Raw genomic sequence first — 22,172 nt, 5'->3', positions numbered from 1 at the left:
TTATACATGGAGCCCTAGAAACGTGGCCTTCTTTGTCTGGCTTCTCTCATTCTTCCCGGGTCCGTTCATGTTGTAGGAGGTGTTGCTGTCTCACTCCTTCTTTATGGTTGAATAATATTCCATTGTATGGCTACACATTACACAGTTGTTTTTTTTTAACGCCACATTTTGTTTATCCATTCATCAATTGATGGACATTTGAGTTGTTTCCACTTTTTGGCCATTATCAAGAATGGTCCTGTGAACATTGTATGCAACATTTTTAATTCTCTTAAGTATATACCTATGAGTAGAATTGCTGGGTCCCGTATTGACTCTTAACGTCTCAAGCAACTGCCAGACTGTTTTTCAAAATGACTGCACCATTTTACATTTCTACCAGCAAGGTATGAAGGTTTCAATAGCTCTATATCCTTGCCAACATTTGTTATTGTGGGTCATTTTCATTGTAGCTATCCTAGTGAAGTGGTATTCCATTGTGGTTTTACATTTCCCTAATGACTAATGATGTTAAGCATCTTTTCATGTGCTTATTGGCCATTTATACATCTTTCTTGGAGAATGTGTATTCTTTCTTTGCCCACTTTTAATTGGGCTATTTGTCTTTATTGTTGAATTATGAGTTCTATATATTCTGACTACAAGTCTCTTATCAGGTATATGATTTGCAAATATTTTCTCCTAGTTTGTGGGTTGTCTTTTCGTTCTTCATAGTGTTGTTCTCTGAAGTCCAGTTAATCTATTTTTTTCCATGTTGCTTATGCTTTTGGGTTTCAAATTGAAGATGCTATTTCCTTATCCAAGATCATGAAAATTTAATACTATGGTTTCTTCTAAAAGTTCTATAATTTTAGCTCTTTCATTTAGGTCTATCCTCCTCTGATTCATTTTTTGCATATGGTTTTGAGGTAGAGGTCCAACTACATTTTTTTTTTTATTAAGTAGTCTCTACCCCAAACATGTGGCTTGAACTCTCATCCCCAAGATCAAGAGTTGCAAACTCTACCGACTGAGCCAGCCAGACACCCCTCCAACTGCATTTTTAAAAAATTTTGAGAGAGAGCACATACGCGTGAGTGGGGGGAGGAGCAGAGGGAGAGGGACAAGCTGACTCTGTAGTGACCTCAAACCCTGACGCAGGGCTCGATCCCATGACTCTGAGATCATGACCTGAGCCGAAACTAAGTTGGATACTTAATCGATTGAGCCACCCAGGCGCCCCCAACTGCATTTGTTCTGATGAGGAGATCATGTCACGTGATCCCACCACCATTTGTTGAAAAGGCTTTTCTTTCTCCATTCAGCTGTCTGGCATTTTGTTAACAATCAATTGAACATAAATGTAAGGATGTCTATCTGTTGGCTATGTGGGCTTCCTGCATTTCCATATGAATTTTAGGATCAGCTTGTCAATTTCTGCAAAGAATTCTCCTGAGATTTGAATAGGAATTGCAATGAATCTATAGATCATTTCCAGGAGTATTGCCATCTTAATATTAACTCTTGCACTCCATTATTATCATTATTATTTAGATCTTTTAAAATTCCTTCCATTGATGTTTTGTAGTTTTCAGTGTACAGGTCTGGCACTTATTAAATTTATTCTTAAGTATATTATTCTTTCCAATATTATTATAAATGGAATTGTCCTTAAATTCATTTTCAGGTTGTCTGTTGCTGGTGTATAGAAATACAATTGATTTTTGAATATTGATCTTATATCTTGCAACCTGGATGAATTTGTTCCTAATACTTTTTCAAGTATTTACATCTGAAGCTTTACCCTGTGTGTCTGGGGTTAATATTCAAAATATTTGAGAACATTTGTAGGTTTGAAAATATTTAAAAACTCAAAGTTACTTAACAATCCTCTTTTAATGTTTTAGAATAATAAAATAATTTAAATTCCATTGTAATTGACATCCCAATTGAAACCCAAATTATTTGGACTAAATTACTGCTTCATCCAAAACACCTGGTTGAAATGTTGCATCTTCTAGTGAAAAAAATCACATCTTTAGATTTTCCCTAAAATGAAACAAGTCTTTTTAGTTTTTACTTAGTCTGATTTATGAAAAGACATTTACCCAATTTTATAATTCTATAATGGCTGATGTCAGATTCATATTTTATATAATAACTAAATGTGGGAAGCCACAATCATGCCACTTTATTTAGCCGTAACTATTCTGGTTTTGTACTCAGATCACTGTTCAAAAACCATAAACAATCAACATTTGTTCATTTTTAAAGGTCATGAGTAGCAGCCGTAGGATTTTTTCCTCCCCAATAGAAGGGTGCTGTCGTGTAGGAAACAGGCCGTGTGAAGTGCGAACATACAGAAAAACACAGGGTAGAAGTCCTCTCGGCTCCCACGCTACTCTCCATCATCACTGCTTGTCCTTCTTGGTCACGAGATCAAATGACTTTTTTGGATGATTTCTGATCCATTCCCTGACATAACTTGAGTATCTTTTATTTGGGTTTTAAGTATATAATATTTTCTTGGCATTCAGAGATAAGCAGAAAAGCCTTAGCTTCAGGGGGCATAAAGTTCTTTAAAAAAAAAACAAAAACAAACAGAAAAGCTTCTTCAATGAATTGGAGAAAGATGCAGAAACACTTAACAGAGACTTGACATTTATTGTGCAATTTTATCTCCAACAGAACATGTGGCATTCTAGAGGTATATGAGGTAATAAAATCAATACTCCAATTAGAACACCTGAAATAACTGGCTCTAGTAACAAATGTTTCTTATAATTAAAAATATTGAATGTTTAAAAAACTCTTATAACATTTTAAGTTCCTAAAAGAAATGTGCCTAACACTTAAAAAATGACTTACTTTTCTATATAAATTGTTCACAAAAAAATCTTGCTATTCTATATTACACTATGCATTTATAGTTTTATTAACATATCCCTAGTGGGTATTAATTCTACACAGTACAATCAAATAGAAATTATTCATAGAGAATCAACAAGACTCCAACAATAAAAATATTAGGATCAATGGATCTGTCACAGTTTTTCCACAAGTGTTCATCATAGAAAATAGAGTAAAGGCAAGTTGGCCCCAGGGTTAGGCTGCTACATGAAGTTCCAGAGAGGAGAGACGGAGAGCGATGCTTACACTGGGCAGAGTCGGGCTGGACCAGTGGCCTTGAACGTTTCAGGACCCACCTCACGGTCTGGCATGCCCTGTTCCCAAGAAACACAAAAGCCAGGCCTGCGTGGCCGGGCAGGCTCTTGAACTTAAACACAGCCAAAGAGATGTTAAAGCCATCACGACAGGAAAGAATCGACAGATTACTGTATTTTCCTACAAAATCTTCACAACAGGTCTCACAGTGACATCATAAATGAAATCCCTCTCTTCCAAACCAGACTTACCAATTCTAAGGCTACAAATACAACAAATGTGAAAAAGCGAATGAAACATTAGCTAACTGATGCCCAGTGCCATTTCTAACACCTAGGAGTTCCCAAAGATTATCACTTCACTGAGTTCAAAGTTTTCTTTTATATCCCTGCATTTTTGTACAGGAAACCTATGAAACAAATGTGAACAAATTAGCAATTTTAATTTATTCACTGCTTTAGAACTTCTTCAACATAGAATCTTACGTTAAGTCAAGTCTTACGCAGCAACCCGGGCAGTTACCAGAGTAGATATGGTTTATAAGGTCCTATTTAAGCATCAACATACCTTAAAGATAGTTTTTAGTAACACAAATATCATCTTTCCCTCGATGCTATAAATTAAACAAAATCCATTCCAAAGTGTTGATGGGTTTTGACAACTCTGCGTTGACTACTGGGGAAAACTGAACTAGTCACCCTGTTTACTAAGCCCAAAGTAATCCTCTTGTTAGCGGAGCACCTCGGGCAGTGTCTTTATGGATCAACTGGGACAACAGTAACCGCCTCGGAGGGTGGCCGTGCGGATTAAAAGGAGACAATGCACTAAAGTGCTTTGCAGAGTACCTGCAAAACAAGAACTCAATGACTATCAGCTACAGTTAGTACAGTGGTTGTTGTGAGTGGCTTGGCGGTGTGGGCCTGAACAGTTTTCCAACGTGGCCAGCACCCACGTGGCCATTTGTACTGGGGCAATTATTCTAAAGGAGTCTTCTTAGTAGATGTATTTTCATTATAATTTGGGGAACTGTGATTCACCGAACACCTAGACCTCGTATCAGTCAGCTATAGAGGGTCACAAGGAAAGTTCATCTGGCCACCTGTAGCACAGAGATTTGGTAAATTCAGAGCTTCAGTAGGCAAACTGACCAAGCTGGTCATTAGGTACACCAAGTCCAGTCCTCTCAGTGTCTCCTGCAACTGAACACACCACGGAGGGTGAGAGTGGTCTCTCATGTGCAGACGCTGCCTGTTCTGGTTCTGCACTTTACACACGAGGAAGCTAGGACTGGTGGCTTGGTATTCTTGCACTCAGCTGTCGGCTATCAGTCCTTCACTCTCTAAAAAACACAAATGCTACTTACTGGCTGACAATGCAAGTGACTTTGCAGAGGGCCATCAGCTGGGGAGCATCTTCCTACCTTATCCCAAGGGAAGTGATTATTTTTATCCAGTACTTACACGATGGAGAGCAGCCATCACTCTGTTTACAAAAATATATCATAACGCTACATACCGCTGTTTGGACACATTTGCACTAGAGTTCTGACTCAAGCGGTCTAGCTGACATGTTTTACCAAGCAGTTACGGCAAGTGTTGCCACATTAAACATACACCAGCAAGACTTGTGCCATATGTGCAAAATCGTTTTCTATTACATTTCTAGAAATTTGTATGAGAGCGCTCAAAAATTATAGATCTGTACTGTGAAATGATATAGCACTGAATGAGAAAAGTTAGGTTTAAATCTTTTCTAAAAATAAAGTTATCCAAGAATGAGATCTTAACAAACGACTGAAATCTAAGAAAAAACTAAGGAGGTAGTTGGTGGGTATCAGGTTTAGATTCTAGAGCACAGGTTATAGGATGAAATCCAAATGAGGGCAAACATAGGTTTGCTTTTCTGAAAACCGTGCGTGTTTCATTTCACATGATGCTCCACCCATTTTCTGAGAGCAACAGGAGGGAGGGCAAGACATTAAAGGTGGTAGGAAAATGTAGAAACCACGAACCTGTAGATTCCTAAGTTTGTATTTTTGTCTAGATTTGGGGAAAACGCCTGATGTTACAGGAATAGCTACTGGACTAAAAAAAGCATTCCACACATCTGACATGTGGAGTAGTTGGACCAAATAATACCCTCTAACAATTTATACCTCTATAATCCTTATAAATCTCTTAGGTCACACACACACACACACACACACACACGGCGGAGAACGTCATGGCCGTGCAATGCTGAGGAAGCCAGTCACCTGCCTGGGTCTTGGTTTCCTCATGTGCTAAGAGATGGCTCACATTGCTGAATACTGGGAAACAGCAGCTAGAGAAATCAGTCACCTGGAATGGGGGGACGGGAGGGAGACCAGATGTGCCTGGGGAGCTTGGGAGGCAGATCTACCCTAGTAGCCTTCTCAGGGGATGCTAATTACAGCCAAACCGAAGGTTCCCGTCGCCCTCTCTCCCAGTGGTGGTGCGAGCCCTTCATCTTTAGGCACGCCGACACACAGGGCTATGGGGACGCAGAGCAGAGATGCTCTCATCATCCCCTGCGGTCAAGACCAGCACAACACAGAGCACCACGAAGATGCTTCGATGTGAAGATGTGCTGAATTCTCAAGCTTGCAGGAAAAAGAGTTGGAAGTGTTTTTTGAACAGTGGTCAAATATTGTTGCTAAAGGGAAAAAAAAAAAAAAGGACATTGCCCTCAGCAGTAAGGATAACTAGAGCCTAATGCAAAAAAAGCAAAGGTAAGATGGAAAGACAGAGAAGGTTATGGTGATAGTTTGCATCTGGCCAAGATTTCCTGTCACCAAAGGATCTTGTAAGGCACTGACTTCTCAGACCTCTGAAAACTCCTCAAAGAATCTCTTTTTCCCTTAGATAGCCAAAGATAGTAATCTCCTGGTTCCCCTAACCAACATCACATTTGCCCTTAACCTTTCCTTTACTTACAAATTTTAGCTAACTTGCCCAAAACAGGATTGACGTATTAGTTCTCCCCACACCACTGAACAGATCTGACAAAGGACCATCTCTATAAACATTAAACTTTTCAATGGATGAAACTAATAATCCTAACAAAAGCTAAAGACAGACCTATTTCCAGGACCGTGCATATGGTTGGTGCTAATTATCAAACATAAAGGATAATTTACTGTCACAAAAAATGGTTACAAAAACCACTCTTTATAAACGGATTCTCATAAACCTTAAATGAATTTCCAACCAATTTTCAAAACCCTTAGTCATGTCTGTAGACAACATTAATAACCTTCAATAACTTCTGCCCATTTAGCCCTATGCTCTACAAAGAAAAAAAAAAAAGAATGCAATAATCGGATTAGTGTGATAGAGGAAGCTGTTCCTGCCATCCAAACCCGAAGCCCTCAAAAACACACATACACACACACACACACACACACACACACACACGGCAACTGGTCTTAGGCCCCGGGCCTGGGAGATGCATTCGAACTGGCCGTGCAATGCATCTCCACGGTTTGTACGTAAGGAATGCTCCCAAAGACATTAGTAACTTCACAGACGGAGCTCAACCAATTAAACGGGAGAAAACCAGTGAACTTAGCTAGAGCTTGTAGTTCAAGGGAACATGGCGCGGGGGGCGGGAGGGAGGCGCGAAGCAGCAAAACAGTTGGGATGAAACATTTTCATTGGTGACAACAAGAAACAAAAGTTTATGCAAATTCTAAAGATCTACTCAGAGGAAGACCCTCACATTTCAGAGCAATTACAGACAAGCCCATTGCATAATTGTCAGCATGGCCTTGAAGCTGTATGTATCCAATTCCAGCACATCCGGTCAATTCAGTGAATACCATCAGTCACACCACTTGTTTGGTCTTCAGTGCACCAAACAACTGATTGCAACGCTCATTGCTCAACCCATCACTCTGGCATTACGTCAACAAAGTCGGAATGAAGGCTGTGGAACCTGTGGGTCTATGAACCTACCAAATCAAGCATTTAAAAAGGGTTTTGAACCTTTGGAGGTTTCTTGACTGACATAATGAAAACTTAGTTTGTAAACTCCAGAGATCATGTCATGCCTTTCTGATCAACATGCGGCGGGGGGGGGGGGGGGGTGTTTCTAAAATAACTGAAAAAACCCCAGGTGATTTCCAACAAATCATTGTCTAGCAGGGACCTCTTTTCTCTGGCTTTTTCATATAGGCCTTGTCAATGTCGAGACAGCACAGTGTCACTTATCCTATTGTCTTTGCTGAAAGTATGAATTCAAGTCTTTGGAAAATATAAAGACAACTATTTAAAGAGAATGTTTGTTCGTTGTCTCTTACAATAACTCCGTGTCTCTATCTTCTCTACTCTAGCCCAGTCTTCTGTGGGGACCAGCTCTGCTCAGGAAGCAGAGCATACGTGAAGGTTTCAGACAGGTGACCACAGCTCACCTATTGTTTTCACCCTGTCTAGCCAGGAATCAATTCAATGCAATTGTGGTTTTTTTTCTTTTTAGAATCTGAAAGCCTGTTGCAGGTTCCATAGACTTCCCCAACAACCCTACAGTGGATTTCTATTTGGGAACTGTGGCAGTAGGTCAGAGACTTAAGGTTTGAGATGTGTCAAGTCTGGCAGAAGGACGTGCTTTGGACTCTCAGGTGATGGTAACCGGACACTGACAACTGGAACCCTTGAGAGGACCAGCTGCTACAGTGTCCAGATTTTGTCCACTAATCCCCAGACCCATCCTGAGAATTTTTATTGAAGACCTCATCCTGGGAAGCCTGGTGTTCGATCCCTTCGTAAAACGAGCCGCCATTGTGCAGGAAAGTCCCCACCGCCCGCCCCTGCCGGGCGTGCCCCACAGCGTCGCTGAACACTTTGTTGATCTGCTCCTCCGAGGGCATCCACCAGTCGGGGTTGGAGGTACAGTGCATCCTAATGAATTCTGTGGGAATACACAACAATAAAAAGAGAGAGAAAAACAGCTGGTTTTTGCAGAAGATGATGGACAGGCTGCTTACACATTTACAAAAGCTCTACAAGAAAAGCTTTATGGGAAATCCAACGTGATGTTATGATGATGTCATTTCTTAGACTCAACCAATTACATGTAAGCCTTCCACTCATGTGCAAAAGTAAAAATCATGTTAAGTGAGATGATGCTCCTAAGGAACATTTGCTATTGAAATGAAAGGTAAATCTGATTTATAAGATGTACTATACATCACGCTTAGTAAAAGTTATGGCATACATTTCAAACCTACGTATCTGCTCACATTTTTAGAATGTTCACTATTTCTGGAAACAGCAAATATCATCAGTATGGTATTCTTTAACCAGCTACTAATTTGCAGATTAAATGCAATAAGAGAACAAAATCTCTATGGTTGAGAAACTGCCTGAATTTTGGTTCAGAAGAGATTTCCATGTTTTTAACATGTATTATAGGTCATACTTATTTCTCTAATTGGGATATCCACACATGTACTGACAAATATTTCTTAAGTGAGATTTCCTCTAAATATTTAATTTCACCAGAAAGCAATTAGCATGCCTGGAAGGGTGAATGTATAAAAAGGAACTAAGACTCCAATGAAACAGACTCAGCCTCCCTTTAGGTTGAGCTCACATGATCCTTTCTTCTGTTTTCTCAGGGCATCGGGACACGTACATAACTCCTACCTAGCTATTTTAATATGGACACTTGTAAAGTGAATTGAGCATTTTGGAAAAAATTCTAAGTCAAACTCTGTTATTTTTGCACAGCTGACTACAAAATAGTCCAAGGTGACTATTATTTACACACCGTTTCTTCTCCAACAGTGCTCCCTTTACAAGACAACAGGTCTGGTCGCAGGACTGGATTTGTCTGAAACGACTGCGTGAAATCCTGGCCCTATTTGCCCTCAGGAGAAGCTGATGCTCTTCGAGTATTTGGACCCCAAAAATCTCATGAATTGAACCGTGCCCTTCTCAGCAGGCAGAATCTAGCTTAGCAGAGAAGCAGGGGTATCCCCTTCGATTCTGTGCCTGAGCTGAGAGCCTCGCTAGCCTCACCGGAGTCCCAGCCCGGGCTGCCTTACTCAAGGGAAAGAACAGTGTTCATTCAGCAACTCCTCCTGCAAAACTGCCAGAATCAGATGGCTTAGCCTAGGGTGCAGGCCTGGGAAGCACTGAAGGATAACTCCCTATTCCTCTTCTGTCCCCCTCCCATCCCTACAGTAAGTTATCTAACAACTGTTGTAGTTTCCCTCTGTCTAGATCCCCTGCTCATATCAACACAAGGAAATAAAGACTAATGGATGAGGACGCTGCGACCCTGGGACCCAGAGAAGGTGCTGCTATGTGACACCCTGTCAACTTCCACTCTCTCCTCGGCATCCGCTGCTGAGACAGGACTTTCTCGGATACTGTGGTAGACTATTAAAAGCTCATTCTGTTGCACAGACAGGACGCATCTTCACAGGCCCTCTTCCCTCTAGGGTCAAACCACCTGCAGGAGCAGTCAGCCTGGAGTCTGGTTCCATTCCAAACTGTTTTCCATCACTAAGTGTCCAACAGTCTGAGGTTTCCTTGGCTGTTCTAATCTTGCTCACCCAACACGGACGGCCACCCCGGGAGTCACCAGGTCTGAGGCTTTATGAAAGGAATCCCATCTGGGTCACAGGAAGGCCCTAGGAGTTCAGCTTTTGGGACAAGCATGTAAATGTTTCGATCAGCCGCCCCTGACACAGACCATTGCCGTTTTTTGCCTCTGGATTCTCCACCCAAGGGCGGGGGCGGGGGGGTGCCGTGGCGCCAGGTGAGGCAGGAGCCGGAGGATACAGATGCTGATTAGCCCACCTGGACTGTGTCCGTGTCACAGAGGGTCGGGCAACGTTCTCAGGGCAAGGTGCGGGTGCTTTGGGAGGTATGTTAACCTCTCAGTTTCACTCACTTGCTGCTTAAAATGTGAAATGTTGAATAAGAATTTCTGGAAAGGGATACTGTTGTGAGGCCCCTTGTCCTGACTCCTCTTATGGGCCCCAGGGCAACTTCTTGGAGTACAGTGTTCCCAGGAGAGCCCCAAGCTCACAAACGCCTCTGTTACTCTTGGTGAGTAACTCTGTCAGCTCTGATGATGTTGAAGAATAAAGGAAACTATGGCTAGTTTGCTAAGACAGACCCTGGAAATTTCCATCACCCACTGTTAGTAAGTGAATCTTCAGACCGGCTGACGGGGGGTGCTCTGGCGCACCTGTGCCTAGTTGATATGGGTGTTTTCATTCCAGGTGGTTCTCTCAAGTACGGGCCACCTGCACTAGAATCACCCAGGGTGGTTGTGATGAGCAGCAATGCACGCCTCTCCCACTCCCACTCCCGACCCGCTGAATCAGAAGCTTGGGGTGGGCCCGAGGAATTTCAGCTGCTAACAAAACCTTCATGTGCCTCAGGCACACTCATGTTGCAGACTACTGTGGGCATCCCAGGAGGGGATGTTGGAGTGTCCTTTCTGTACACCAAGGCCTTATCAGTAATAGTGTCTCCTCATTGTGACTTCCTTGCCAGCAAATATTTTGATCCCTGTCCGGAGTAAATTATTAAGTTTTTCCAACCAATAAAATTACTATTGAAATACACAGGTCAATACTTGAGCTTCTTGATGTGAATTTTTCAGGTGTGAATAGTGTTCCTGTTGGCATTAGAATGCTTCTACTTGTCTAAAAGGCTGTGTTTTTATTTGCACCTGCTGAATCAACTGTATACCTCTTGATTCTTCCTTCTTATCCTCTGCCTGGCCTACCACAGTGTGGATCAGCTGCAAAGTAGTCAGCTGTTAATACTGATGAAATGGTATCATCGAAGCAATATTTTTAATATAGAGACTTTAAAAAAACTAACAGAATAAAGTCTGACTGGGCAACAGATACTTCAGGCACCCCAATATTAAGGAAAATTAACTCTAAATAAATACAAGGAGTTGGGGGCAAGTCCTCTTGAGAAGGTAGCTGGAGGGGGAAAGGGGCACAGGCTGTATATGGAAATGGGAGATCTGCCCAATTTTTAAAAAGTTCCACCCCTTCCCTTCCTCTGTGCGTTTCCCCATGCTCCAGTTTTGCTGGAGGTGGCCTTCTGTGACAGCAAAGAAAATCTGAATTTGAAGCGTGAAACATGAGGTGCTATGCGATGCTTATGGGCCATTCCGTGAGAACGCCAAGGCTAAAGCAAACGAGGAATTTTTAAAGAACTTCTCGATACCAAGTAGATGGGCCACATGAAGCCTATAGAGGTCTCATAGGGAAAAACTAAAATACAGTCAGGGCTGGACACTTGCACGGGGGAACCAGAGCCAATGCGGTGAAATGAGATCACAGATGGCGACACTGAGCGGAAGGATGCAGTACCTCGGAGGCATGTTACTTTAACTGGATCCAGAGGGCGTCTTTCAGGACCTGTCTCTCCTGACTGCACTGACCTTTTCCTTTTCCCAAGGCCGCATGAGTACTTAAGCTCATCGGTTGTGAAAACAAATCTGATGAGGTATCGAAGGAGCCGCCTCCCGTCTTTCTTGGAAGAATTTACAGCCTCGTCCCACTGTTTGCTCGTTATGTAGACAGGATAGTTGTTCAGCAGCTGCTTGCTCCCCTGCAAAAGCCAAGTATTTTCTCATTACCTACTTAGCCAGCCCGCTGGCCAGGCAGCCAGCCCACAAAGGCGATCTCCATTTCAAAGGCAAACATGCTTTTTAACCAAGTGGCTGGGCTGACAATGAACCAGGTATTGAAGAGCACAGGTAATTGCTCGCACTCAGAACGGGCACTTTTCAAATTACATTTGCATTTTCTATAACAAGAGCCAATGAGGTATAATGAACACCTTTGAAAGAGGAGCTATTTATAACTCGCATTTTAACAGGTAGGTTAAAATCTGTCAAGATCCAATGACAGGGAACACTATTTAAATATAACCCGTAACTTTCCCTTTGAATCTATTAAAATATGCAAAAATGACTTTGAAGAGTGTGATCAAACAGGTCTCTTCATCCTCTGGTTGGCGGTTAAGTATTTTTAGAAATGATGCTGGTGGTCTATTTTCGTAAGTTACTACTTGTGTTTAATTCACCTAACACCTGATAGCCATTGCATAACGGTGGAAACGGCATTACAAAGTGAATTTTAAAAGGGGGGAATTGTGAAACCCCCCCCAAAAATCATCATTAATAATAATAATGCCAACCAGGTTTCCTCAAATGATAGATTCTGCAAATGCCACATGTCAACTCAAAATTTTTCTTCCTTTTCATCTTCTTATGTCTGCTATAAAATTCCCAGGCTCAATAGCTGCAGTGGGACTAATTACAGGAATTTCTGTAACATTTATAAGCCATGTTTAGTCAATTCCACCTACACAACCATTACTTTAGTTCTGGTTGTCCATAAAATTCTACAGTCCAGGACAAATTAATTAACCCACGATCTCAGTTTTAATGTACTCCTTCCCCAGTAATTAAGGTGTACAAAATAAAGAAGGAAAAACTCATCCAGTTTTACAACTCTGCAAATTTACTACAGGTGATAAATTTGGCACCGTTTGGGGCTGATAGGGTTCTGTTTCGAACAATGTTGCTGGTGAAGCCCTGAGGAGGCAAATGGCCCAGGAGCCAACAGGGAAGAGGCAGCCAGCTTGTGCTCTGAGGCGGCCGTGGGGTCACACCCACGCAAAGTCACCACCACAGTGTTCACACTTCCTTCACCTAGCAGCATGTGACTCAGTTTCCTTCCTAAGGGAGGCAGTTGAGGCACATGGCTTGTGCTTTGAATTTACAACAGCTGGAGTTTGAGCTGGATCTTGGTTCCGGGTCTTATTTGCGTTTCTTGAGCAAGTGACTTCAACTGGTTGGACCGAAACTTCTGTGTTTATAGAACGGGGTAGAACTAAATTATCATGGGTTTAAGATGTCAGTACGTGGGGGCGGAAACCTACCCTTGGCTCTGGTGCTATCAATGATCAAAAGGCGGGCAAGAGCCCAGAGGTTCCAAAGGGCCCCTCAGCCCAGGCTGCTGTTGGACAGCAGGAGGGGAGAGTCAGGGTGTGGGGGTGTGAGGGGGTGGATGACGGGAGTCTGTGGTGGCGCAGATGGAGAAGCGAGGAGGAAGGAAGGAGAATCCAGGGGGTCAGGCGACCAATTCAGTGAGCCAGGCTGTGGGGGACTGAGGAGTCAAGGTGACCCCCAGGTGAAAGGGTGATGTCCTTCCCAAAGAGAGGAACAGATGGTCACGGCAGGGAGGAGAAGGCAGACAGCAAGGAAGAGAATTCTCCTGCCTCCCATGCACAGGGAAGGACGGGGTTGCGGGGGTTCTCATTCGTTGAGCCCTCCGTCCTCAGGGCAGCCGGTGGGCGGGGCGGGGGGGCTAGGGAAGGTGGAATCCAGGGCTGGTTGCCTCAGACCACAAACTGTGTCAAGAGTATTTCTGCGGAAGAACGTTACTAATAACTGTCACCATTTACTGAGCCAGGGACGCACAGCCTGAGGCCAGCCCCAGGCGCCTGGCAGCCCCGGCCTGTTGGCCCCCTCACAGGAGGCGCCACTGGGTGCACCTGCAGAGCTGGGCTGGGGGGGCAGGCCTGTGACCGGCCACTCGAGTCTACACAGCAGCTCTGTCAATGCAAGGAGAATAATCCCAGCTTGCATGTTTGTGGTGAGGAAGCCACGCATCTCCCCACCTGAAGACGAGCCCATGAGGGCGGCGGTTTTCAGTCGGCTTCACTTGATGCTCTACTCTCAGGGCTGAGAACAGTGTCTGACACACAGGAGGTGCAACAAACATTTGTCGAACGACCACTGCAGTAGACACTCGCGTGGCCGGCACGAAGCACACACTCAGTGACGGTGGCTACAGCCAAGAGTTCTTTTTTCTTTCTCTCTCTCTTTTTTTTTAAACTGCTATGGCCCTGGGACATTTGGAGACTTCTGATGAGTATTAACTGGCAAAGTTAAAGAACTTCAAGGAGAGCAACAAAGACAAGGGACCATTACAAAAGGGGTACTAGGGACAGAGGGCTTCTGCCAAATCCTTAATTTAAGACCATCCTCTCAGTTATGGTTCTTGTAAGTCCACCTGTCAGCCTTAGAAAAGGGGACTGAACAGCTGGTAAACCTTCCATTTAATGTTGTGCAAGTAATTTTTAAGATTTTATTTGAGAGAGAGAGAGAGAGTGTGCACAAGCAGGGGGAGGGGCAGAGGGAGAGGGAGAAGCAGACTCCCCACTGAGCAGGGAGCCTGCCTCGCTTCGGGGCTCCATCCCAGGGCTCCGGGATCAAGACCTGAGCTGAAGGCAGACGCTTAACCAAAAGAGCCACCCAGGCGCCCCTAATGTGCAAGTTTTAAAAACAGATTTCCCTTGGGTGTCTGGGCTCATGGGGCAAGCCAGGATTCCCACAGCAGTTTGGCCAAGGATGTTAAATCCTTTTCCAAGGTCTCACAAGGCAAAAGCAGAGCTGGGAACCTGGTCCCTGACTTCAGAGCTTGCCCCCAAACCAGAGTTGAGTCTGTTTCAAGATAAGAGGTGCCTGAGATGAGGGAGCTCATAGCCCAAGGAAGAAGCTTTCTCAAATCCTTAAAAAGAATCCACTTATACAGAAGAGCTCAATAGCTCTCCATAAAATGAAGCTCTCCCTAAGTGTAGAAATACCATTTGGAGGTAATTTTCTTCAAGAAAAAGGAAAAGAAAGAAGAAAGTCATTCTCAGCCCCAAACAACTCAAATGCTTCCTGTGTTATGGATGAGATTTACCACACTATTTTAGCATAGTTAATAGAAATAAAAAGTGATCAATAATACTAATGAGAAAATGCCCATGTGCCTGAAATGATAGTAAAAATAGCATAATAATGATGATGATGGGTAATAAAAGTTTAAATATTTCTATCCAGAGGAAATGTAGATATGTCCCCTATTTTTATGTTTTTATAGAATTCTGATTGCATATTCTCTTCAATTAGCCACTAATGGGTTATTAAACTCTGATCTATGAGTCACTTTGAAAAAAACAAAACGAACCACCCTCATTTAATGTATTCACAGACTCACAAACAAATGGAAGACCTATGTATGCATTAATATTTAAGTAACTTCTGAATTACTCTTATTAGGAACAATGTGTTCTGTCAGCACAGAGAGGATGTGGCAATCGGGGAAAGCTTCTTGGAGGAAGTAGGCCTTTTGGAAGTGCTTTTTTGGTACAATAGAAACGTCAAGTTCAGAAATGTGGACCCTGTTCTAGGGAGCAATGAAAGGATTTTAAACATGTGACATTCCTTTTGGATCTGTAGTTTAGAAAATTAACATTCCAGTGTGGAGAAAAGAGAAGAATCCCTCCTAACAGTCCAGGTACAAAGTGTGAGGAAGGAGGTAGAGAGAAGAGAGACTACTCAAGGTGGCTGTAAAACAAGCAGATGTCAGGAACGAGGAAGAGGGAGGAGTCCGTGATGCCTCAGAAATTTCTGCCCGGGGTTGGGAGAGAAAACTGGGGTAGGGCTGGGCATTCAGAGGCCATGGCGTGAGTTCGAGGGTGCAAGGGCATCCCACTGTTGGTCAGGCGGTTGGACAGAGCGGCTGGGAGTTGGGGACTGGTAGCCCAGATCCCGATTTGGGACTTGTTAATCTGCATGTAGCTGGTGTTCAGAGAAAGAACATAACTGGGCAGAGAAGGGCAGTGGACGGCGAGGGAAGGGGATGAAGGGTGGCACTCTGGACAACAGTGGATGCAAAACTCCTTACAGCACAAGAAAAGGACGGGGAAAAGGAGAAGAGTCCTGACACTGAGGCCAAGAGAGAGCATGGAGGAGGAGAGTGGGGTCCTGGGGAGGACAAGGGCCGGAGGAAGGGCCCCCGCACTGCACAGCCGGGGAAGTCACCAGGACCACTCGCAGAGGACTCTGGGAAGCAGTCAAGGTGCAGCCGGATTACAGGGGGTGGAAGAGCAAGTGGAAACTAAGACTGGAGTAACAGACCAGTCTTTCAAGTGTTCAATCCCTAAGAAAAACGAGGTCACTATTCTGTAAGTGCCTTTGACAACAGGCACTGGGGACACACGTGGGATGAGACCTGCGTCCCTACTTCATGGAGCCAGATGCATCGTGGGGCCGAGTGAAGTGCTGACAGAGGCTATGCTGGGGGATGGAAGGAGAAAGAGAAGACGATGATGGAGGGACGGAGGGAGCACCAAAGCAGGCCTGCTTTCAGGGTGGGAAGACTGGAGTGTGTCTGACCCAGTAACCCGGTGCACAAGACTAGGAATGACCGATGGCTCGGCGTTCTGGGTGGGGGGCAGTGGAGGTGGAAGGACAGATGTGGGTGGGTGGCATGGCTTCCTGGGTGGGGGCACCAGGTGTGCAGGAAGATAGACATCAGTGCGGCGGAATTCACTGGATTGAGTTCAACTTGGTATCGCTTACTTTTTTGCTGAATTCAAGAGGGAGGGTGGTGGGACCAGGGATGGGGGCTGGAGGAAAAGAGCAGAGATCCCTGAAGTAGCTTCTCCAAACTTCAGGTGAACGGAGTCACCACCTCACCCGGAGGTGAGAGAGCTTCAGTGTGCACCAGACTGATGGCACCAGACTGATGGCACCTTTTCCATCCTCTGGCCTCTCTTATGTGCAGAAACGTGGAAAGGAGCGTGTTCTCTTATTTCTTCAGCTGCGAGGCATGGGCTCAGGGTGGGAAGAGCAGGTGTGCAGCTGGATCTATGAAATGGTACGCACTAGGATGGAGCCTTGAGATGATTTTAACTAGGCACAGGGAGCGTCGTAGGATGTGTGATGACGAGATGAGAGAGAGGGTCAATGGCCTGCCATCACCAGCATGAACAACTCACCCTGCCAAGTGCAAGAAGCTTAACTATGTGAAAAGAACTCATCTACTGTTATCAATGCAAGATGTTTCTAACCCCAGCAATTGCTTCTTCCACTGGATTTAGGTTCTGAAGTCCATAAGATAAAAGTAACACATATTCAAAACTGAGCCTTGAGAATCTTGTAAAAATGTGCCATGTTTCCACTGACCTACCATTCCCAGCAGAACAGACCATCTCTCCTGCACTTTGGAAGAGACTGTGGTTGCTTCTTATTGAGGTCCACAGGAAGAAACGTTCTGGAGCCCCAGTGTCTGGAAGACATCCATCTAACACAGTGTGGGAGGTGCCTGAGAGCAAGGGGCTTTCTGGAACCCTGGCTCTGCTAGAGAAGGGCAGGTTGGTGCCTCTATTTCAGCCCCTCCCGTGAAAGAATGCCGCCAGACTGGCCTCCACCATTTGAACTGCTGTTTCTTTGTCTCCCCCTCTCGGCGCACAGCGTTGGATCCTGGTGAGTTTGGGTACGTGCACCCTCTTCCTCCACGGTGTATACACGCACAGGATATAAGAGCCACAAACCTCAGGGAGTCAAAGCTGTGTCCTGCTAGCCAATGTGCTCGGGGGCATCTGCATACGCTATCAAGAAGCTTCATCTCAAAGAAATTCCAAACGGAACCACATCTACCTTCTTGCTAGAAACCCACCTCGGCTGGCTGGTCGGCGGGCTGAGGGGCCAGGAGCTGGTTGTGATGCCGCAGCAGGGTCTTCAGGTAATCTAAGACGGTCTGGCAGGGCACTGTGTGCAAGAGATGACAAGGAGTACACATTAGCTATCCCGGGACAAGCAAACGAAAAGCTTTAAGGTTTAAAAAGTTTTGATGTAAACTTCTAAAAGACTTATTTTCTAAAGGAAATAGAATCTTCTTTCTTTTGACATCCGTAGCTATTTCAGTTTGTAAATACAGAACAGATGCTAGCTACAGTTTGGGGAGAATTCTTAGGGCTCAGCACAATTCACTGAAAACTTTCCAGTCATACTCACTCTAAGATGAATTTGGGTCAACAATAAGGATCAGTGAACCACTCACAGAAGAGACGTTTTCTTGTTTTCTGTGACTCAAGTTGTAACATTAGCACCCAATGATGCTTTTTAAAATCAAGGTACTGCAAACTAATGTTTCACCAGTTTTAAATCAATAATATAATGCTCGTTTTTAATGACAGATTCACTCCTAAGTTCTGCAGTAAGCAGGAATGCCATGCAACATAAACCTGCTTCCCAACGTGGATACACCTGCCCAGAGTTCTTACCGAGCCGGCCCAGCGCAGATTTGGTTACTGTGTCTTCCGTTAACTGTCGCACTAATTTTCTGAGGCTTAATCTCATAGATTCATTGAATAATTACAATAAAACTGAACAGATATTAACCCAACATGGAGCCTTGACAGTTTTGTACCACTGCATAAATAATTCCTTCATCTTAAGATTTGTATTAGACTCCTTTCAGGGGTAGTATTAACTAATTGCTTTTAAAGGTCTTGGTAGCTTAGTTAATAACCTAATTTATAGGAATTATTGCCACTATCTGTCTCAGCTGTGGATTTTCTTAGGCTGTTTTTGTCACATTAAAGACAATAATAAATATTTAACCTAAACTCCAAATTTAAAGTATCACTGCCTACCTTCTGCAATTTTTCTCACTTTTTTTTTTTTTTAAAGATAGCAAACAGGAGTTACCATCTTTATCCACACTGCTAAAAGCTTTGGATTTTTTAGGTGACATCACATTGTAACATAACAAATCAAAATGTACATCAACATCCTTTTGAAGAATATGAATGATAGCAAGTAGAAGTAGCTTAGGAATTTTTTCTTCTTGCCAAAAAAAATATTTTCTTAAATAACCATCCTTCTGGACCTGCTCTTACAGTCCTTGAATACGGTCTTCAAATTGGAGAAGCATCTGCTGAACAACCACAAAGTCAATGAAAAGAAGACATACATGTATCAGTTTGGAGTAGGCCTTTTGTCAAACCAAAGTTCAATAAAACCTGTCAAGTACCTCTAATTTCACCAGCCCTTCCCTGGCACATTGCTAGCCCTGATCCTCACAAGGCAGAGGCCTCCAGACCCCCACCCAGCCCAGGGCTGGAGCATGTCCCTGCAATGACAGATTTGGAACGTCACTCCCTACTGGGGCTGTCTGGAGGGTTGCCTAGATTTATACATGGGAAGCTGTACAATCAAATGAAACACTTTTGGTGAAAAAAAAAAATTAAGTCAGTGTGGAAAGTAGAGATAGTGGTGTCTATTCAAGAGGGAAGAAAGTGGAAGGAAAGGTAGTATCCCGACCCAGAGCTACACCATGCTGCCTTCTGGGAGAAGCACTGGGCACTGAGAAGAAAATCACGGAAAACCTGCTGTTCTCTTGCTCTGCTGTCCTATCAACCTACGGTTCTGTGGAAGCACTGTGGACTTTCCCAGTGAACACATGGGGCCCTCGGAGACGAGGAGCAAGGGGCCTGTGTTTCCTGCAAGATTCTTGCAGTCCAGGGCAGACACTGCTCCTTTGGCTTCCAAGGGATGAGAGAGTGAGGTCAGGGCTTCCAGCAAAAGAGCAGCGGGATCCTCAAGGAGCTGATTATGCCCCAGATGCATTCACATCTAATTGCCTCCTCACGCACATTCTGAATATTAAGCAAGTCACTCTTGCTGATGGAGAAGCTATCACCTCAGACCCACTGGGCGGGTTGCATTTGTTCACGTATGCAGAGATAGGAAAGGCAGATACACCTAGCAGGTTTAATGAGACTATACCTGAGGAGCCAAAAACCGTAAAAACTTCTATTAAAGGGAAGGGAGAACAGAAAGGTACCCCAAATGTCCCTAGTATCTATCCTGATATCAATAATTATAATTTCCGCCCCCTCCCCACCATATAATAGCATTTTAGAATGCATACCAGAGAATCCTGGAAAGAGTAGAGTAACTGGGAGTAAAAAAGCAAGTTAGTAAGATCTTTCGTGTCAATAAAGCCTGAGAGAAATGGTTTACAAATGCTCCACTGGGTATCTAAGACATCTAGACGAATGTATGACTCTTGAAACCAGACAGGTCCCCCAGCCTGGACAGCTTGATGTTGTCATGGTCAGGGTTAAGTTCATTAAATCCACAGACAGGGTCTTCGACACATTCTCAGACAGTACTAGTAAATATCAATTAGCTGACAAAAAGACGTGGAAATGGGTCCTAAAATAATTCTTGGGTACTTTTTTCTCCTTTGTGTACTTCCCCTGGCACTAGGAACCGTTTGATTCTAGGCAAGTTACTTAACCTCTCTTAGCCTCTGTTATCTCATCTGTAAAACAGGGATAATTACCTACTGCATATAGTGTGAAGTAATACCTGTAAAGCTGAAAGCAGCCAGTAAATACTGCCCAATGTAAGCTAGTCTCATTTTATGACTAGGAGCCTAGTGAATTCCTTGGAGGTCACTTAACTGACTTGGTTGTTGCAACTAGTAAGTAAGGTTCTTCCCAGGAAAAAACTGCTCCAATTCCGTGTTTTTCCCACATTAGGGATGCCTGGGTCTTGAGTACCTAATTTTCACTGCAGATCATTACGTTAACATCTTGATCAGTTTCTCTAGCATTAATTATTCTACTTTGCTGTATCATTGTTTTTAAAGACTCACAAAATACAACACCTAGGATTTTAGAAGGAGACGGAAATGATTTACCGCCCCGATGACCATGCCATCTGTGCGCTTGTCTCATCTTTAAGGGTCCTTTTCACGCCGTGTCTGTAAAGTCTAAGCTCCTGACTGTAAATACGTGGAGACAAACGATAAGCTTCCAGTAGGGCTCAGCCTTATGGAGGCACGGTTATGCTTCTGATTAGGACACTGTCCTGTCTCCGTGTAATTTCACTGACAATTGGGAGATGCCACAGCATGCCTGACACTGGGCTCGGATTTGGGACACACATGTGACGTTGGCTTCATCTCTGTCCTCAAGGAGCTTCCATGGCTACATGACCTGCCTCTCCTCCTATCAGGACACCCGGGAGAGATGGAAAAAGTACAAACAAATACACACATAAAAACCTCCCGATACTGACTTTCACAGAAGTATGCATGATGTACAATGGAAAGTGGTGAATTCTGCCCGGGAACTGGGGGAAGAGTTTGTTACAGAGGCGGGTGTCTCCTGAACTGGGTCCTGAAGGATGAGTAGGAGTTTTTCAAGTCGGGAGAAGGAGAATATGTTCTTGAATGGGGAGGAAGAGCAGGAGTAAGGGAAGACCAGAAGCCAGTGTCAGGCTGCTCAGGAATCACCAATTGTCCACTGGGGTTGGAACACTTGGTATATGGTGGGAACTGGGAGTCGAGTCTCCAAAAGCGAACAGGAAAAGATTGAGGTAGCACAGGACCCCATGTCTCATAATGAGTGCTGGAACTTACAGACCATGTGAATGAAGCCTTTAGAGGTTTGTCAGCAGCAGATGGTCTGCGGCTTTTCTGCGGGGAGAAGCTGGAATCTGGGAGGAGGTGAGTGGCTATGCAAGCGTCCATGCTGAGATAGGCCCGGATGAAAACAGTGGGGAGAGGAGGAACCCAAAGTGACGGGCATCTGAGAGGTGGAGTCCAGAAGGAGGCTGACATGACGTTAAGCGTTATGGCTAGATCTGAGGTTGCTAACCTGGGTACCTGACTGCGTTCTGACCTCTTTACACGGTAAGACTACTACTTATCTAAGAAAACCACTTGAGATTTCTGTATTACTGGGCGCAGGACAGTTTCCCTCTCTCTGTCCCTGAACGTTGCTATTTATTGAGCACTTACTGGCAGACCTGGGAGGCACTCAGTTGCGAGTTAGTGAACATAACACTTCCAACATTCCAACAGTATCATTAACCTCACTGTACAGAAAGAAGAAACTGAGGCTCAGAATGGTTAAGTGACCTTCCAAAAACCACAGGTAGTAGCAAATAGCAGAAATCCAAAACCACGTTTGACTCCAAACCCATCCTCTTTCACCACACACAGAGCAATGTCTCCCTCAATCTCACAGCCATAGCAAGAGTTGTGATGACTTTTACCAATTTCTAATAAAAAGAGCTCAATCCTGTACTCCTCTGTTCTTATCATTTGCTCCAAGTTCTTACTCAGAATATATTCATGGGTCTTCCTCCTCCTTAGAGTCCCCACACTA

General features: G+C 44.0%; 1 protein-coding gene across 1 annotated transcript in view; it reads right to left on the bottom strand.

Moving 5' to 3' along the window:
- Nucleotides 1–2,174: 2,174 nt before the first annotated feature.
- BEND4 (BEN domain containing 4) overlaps nt 2,175–22,172 on the bottom strand; it is a 34,410-nt gene continuing 14,412 nt past the window's right edge. The window contains exons 3-5 of the mRNA XM_081812437.1: nt 17,663–17,754; nt 11,510–11,750; nt 2,175–8,070 (exon numbers count right to left, since the gene is read on the bottom strand). Of these exons, the coding sequence (XP_081668563.1) occupies nt 7,853–8,070; nt 11,510–11,750; nt 17,663–17,754 (551 nt within the window). The 3' untranslated portion in view covers nt 2,175–7,852. The remainder of the gene's footprint in view (nt 8,071–11,509; nt 11,751–17,662; nt 17,755–22,172) is intronic.

This window comes from Leptonychotes weddellii, chromosome 2, assembly GCF_054177405.1.
Source record: "Leptonychotes weddellii isolate Sample4059 chromosome 2, ASM5417740v2, whole genome shotgun sequence".
NCBI classification, from domain to species: domain Eukaryota; kingdom Metazoa; phylum Chordata; class Mammalia; order Carnivora; family Phocidae; genus Leptonychotes; species Leptonychotes weddellii.
Note: the sequence above shows the minus strand (reverse complement) of the source record. Positions and strands in the feature narration are given on the sequence as shown.